The following is a 2703-nucleotide window of genomic DNA, read 5'->3' as shown; positions in this document are numbered from 1 at the left end:
GTTCCTCACCACCTTGCATCAAGAAAAGGAAAATCAAGGGACATTAGGAAAATAAATAATGAACCTTCCAACTAATAAAAAAGAGGTGTATCAAGGGTCAAGAACTAAGAAATCAAAATTCTCTTGATCTTTTGAGGTCATTCTTATAAAACATATGCACGTTTCAGAATTGCAAAACTTTCTCGTTAGTCTAAAAACAGCTTATATTGAAGCCAGACTGCCAAAACGACTGCTTGTGGAATGTGCCACTTTATGATGTAATAGTGTGGCTAAGCCCCGCCCACTGATTTGCACACATAGTAGGTAAACAAGATTTCTGAATTTGTGGTGTTTTGAAACTACAGGGGGTTTCTAAATCGTGCAATCAAAAGTACCCACTTACCTAACCCCACCCCTATACCAATCATCACTATGACATCAGCCAATCAGGTAACCTGGTCTTAAAATGCTTCGATCTGGTAACTCCCATTACTTTCCTGCAGAGACCTATACTTGAAATGACCTGTTTTTCTAAGGACCCCCCTGATAAAGGTCTTTTACTATACAAATAATGGAGTGAAGTTTTCCTACAGCAGTGCACAGGTGACATGTGGACACAATTAACTGCTCAACTTAGTGAGTAGTGTTTGTGATTTTCCAGCCACCAGAGAGCGCCATTAAATCTTGTATCCTTTTCTGTTTTTGTTCATAGTAGTCATTTCTTCTCTTCTTGGTTGCTTTTTTCTAATTGTAGAGATATAAAAGAAGGAAACTTAGGTGATGACTGTTCTTCTAAAAGGGTTAGAATTTTAAAATTGGAACACCAAACATATACTCGTTTTTATCAACAGGAAAATATTTTATGAGGTAGTTTTTTTATTGTTTGTTTTTCTATAAGAATGATACCATTGAAAAAAGAATTTCAAAAAGAATTTTAAAGTGTTTTATTCACCTAGCTATAATCTGAGAACTATCATCTAATTTCTTTGGTGGAAAACCTGTAGGCGTGCCTGACAAACGTTGATCTACAGTATGAGCATAACTCCATCCAAACACAGTCCTCCTCCACTTACACTGTGTTCACCAACATTAATGAAGCATGCACAATTTTAACACCGAAACAAACACATTATCTTGGTCTTACTGTTCTGTGGTGTAAAACATCAGTTTTCAAAAGATATTGTTGATGATGTTGAATCCTTTGTGCATGCTTCTGTCACACTTTGCACCTTGACTCTCTTATCCAGTAGGCTGCTACATCCTTAGCTTCAGCCGATGGTGCTCTTGACTTCAGCACAAGCTCTGTGGACTTTCCATGTCCTGTGCACAATGCTTCATTTAACTTCTACTGAGCCATAATCCATGTACTCTAGTTAGCATCACACATACACTTCAGGCATAGTCTTGCAAATCAAATGTTCGGATACAATCAAGTTCTTGTCTTGATGTTGCATTTTCAGCAAAGAGTCTTTTAAAAGCTTCTTGTTGCTTTGAAATACATTCCTTAAACAAACCTGCAGGTAAACATAACTCTAGTCAGTAACTTTAAAATACATGCATAACATCTTGACTCAAAGTATTTAAATAATATCTTGACTTTAAGTATTTAAGTTGGCTACTTACATAGCTTATGCAGAACATCAGGAATGCAATAATGAGTACTAGGACAGCCAGAACTCCATAAATTGTATCACTTATATTAAATACTAGAATTTTCTCAACTGTACCATCCTCTAAAAATGATAAAGAAAAAAAAAGCACACGTGAAGATCAGATTGTTAGTTTGTGAGCTATTGCTCATAGCTGAACTATACAGTGGCCTTAAAAGTATTTGGAAGCCACACTTAAAACTGTAAGGATATTATTGTGTAGTATAACTACTAGACCACAGTTTAATGTAGACTAGATCACCCCAGTAAACTTGATCCTGATTCTAAAAGCTCCAAAAATGTCTTAAACATTTCTATATTTTAAGTGTGGCTTCAATATGTTCAAATACGTTTTGTGGCATTTATAAATCCCCATACTCACCATCAACTTTCAGAACGATTTCACCTTCTTGGTTCTGATGGCCAATGGGAGCAGACAGAAAGCATTTGTATATCCCACTGTCCTCTGCAGTTACATTAGTCAGAAGAAGGCTCATTGAGCTCTCAAGAAGCTCGACCTCTCGTTCCACACTTTTATATTTTTCCACTGTGCCATTGTTTTCAATTAGTCTCTTCCTCACAAGTCCCGATAACAGCTGGGAAGGCTCTCCAGAAACCTGCAGAACAGAAGTTTAGCTTAAAGTTGAATTAAATATTCATTTGAAACAATACATTTCTCAAAAAACATATAGGGGTATATTTCAAGATATAGTAAAAACATGACCATGTGAGGGGGTAAAACGCAAGGTTCTAGAGAGAAAAATATATATATATACAAATTTTGAACTTTACCTTGTACCATATGACGGAACGGTACTGGACGTCGGGCTTTGATTTCGCCGCACAACTTAAGACTGCGTCCTCACCACTGAAGGATCGAACCTCGCGCCGCACTCCCTCCGCCACAGCTGTAAATAAAACACCTCATGTCAACCTGGATCAGCAGAGTCTGCGTGAAATTGTTCCGAGGAATAAAGGTGGAGTCTTACCTAATATTACAAGAAAAGCGACTAATTCTGAGAAGTAATGCATGGTTCTGACTGTAGTATGCTGTCGACTCTTTGCCTTTTATATA

At 37.1% G+C, this 2703-nt stretch overlaps 1 protein-coding gene across 1 annotated transcript; it reads right to left on the bottom strand.

The window, feature by feature from the left end:
- Positions 1-835: 835 nt before the first annotated feature.
- LOC132157822 (uncharacterized) lies at positions 836-2703 on the bottom strand. The gene is made up of 5 exons (XM_059567093.1): positions 2618-2703; positions 2421-2536; positions 2011-2245; positions 1603-1712; positions 836-1493 (listed from the first exon to the last, which is right to left on the bottom strand). The coding sequence occupies exons 1-5, from the start codon at positions 2658-2660 to the stop codon at positions 1359-1361; spliced, it is 639 nt and encodes a 212-aa protein (XP_059423076.1). The 5' UTR covers positions 2661-2703; the 3' UTR covers positions 836-1358.

This window comes from Carassius carassius, chromosome 15 (genome assembly GCF_963082965.1).
Source record: "Carassius carassius chromosome 15, fCarCar2.1, whole genome shotgun sequence".
Taxonomy (NCBI): Eukaryota; Metazoa; Chordata; class Actinopteri; order Cypriniformes; family Cyprinidae; genus Carassius; species Carassius carassius.
Note: the sequence above shows the minus strand (reverse complement) of the source record. Positions and strands in the feature narration are given on the sequence as shown.

Coding starts and splice junctions, on each gene's coding strand:
- LOC132157822 (XM_059567093.1), bottom strand. CDS start 2,660: ATGCATTACTTCTCAGAATTAGTCGCTTTTCTTGTAATATTAG. Junction 2,537..2,617: donor CGCTTTTCTTGTAATATTAG/GTAAGACTCCAC, acceptor TTTTATTTACAG/CTGTGGCGGAGGGAGTGCGG. Junction 1,713..2,010: donor AATCGTTCTGAAAGTTGATG/GTGAGTATGGGG, acceptor TATCATTTTTAG/AGGATGGTACAGTTGAGAAA.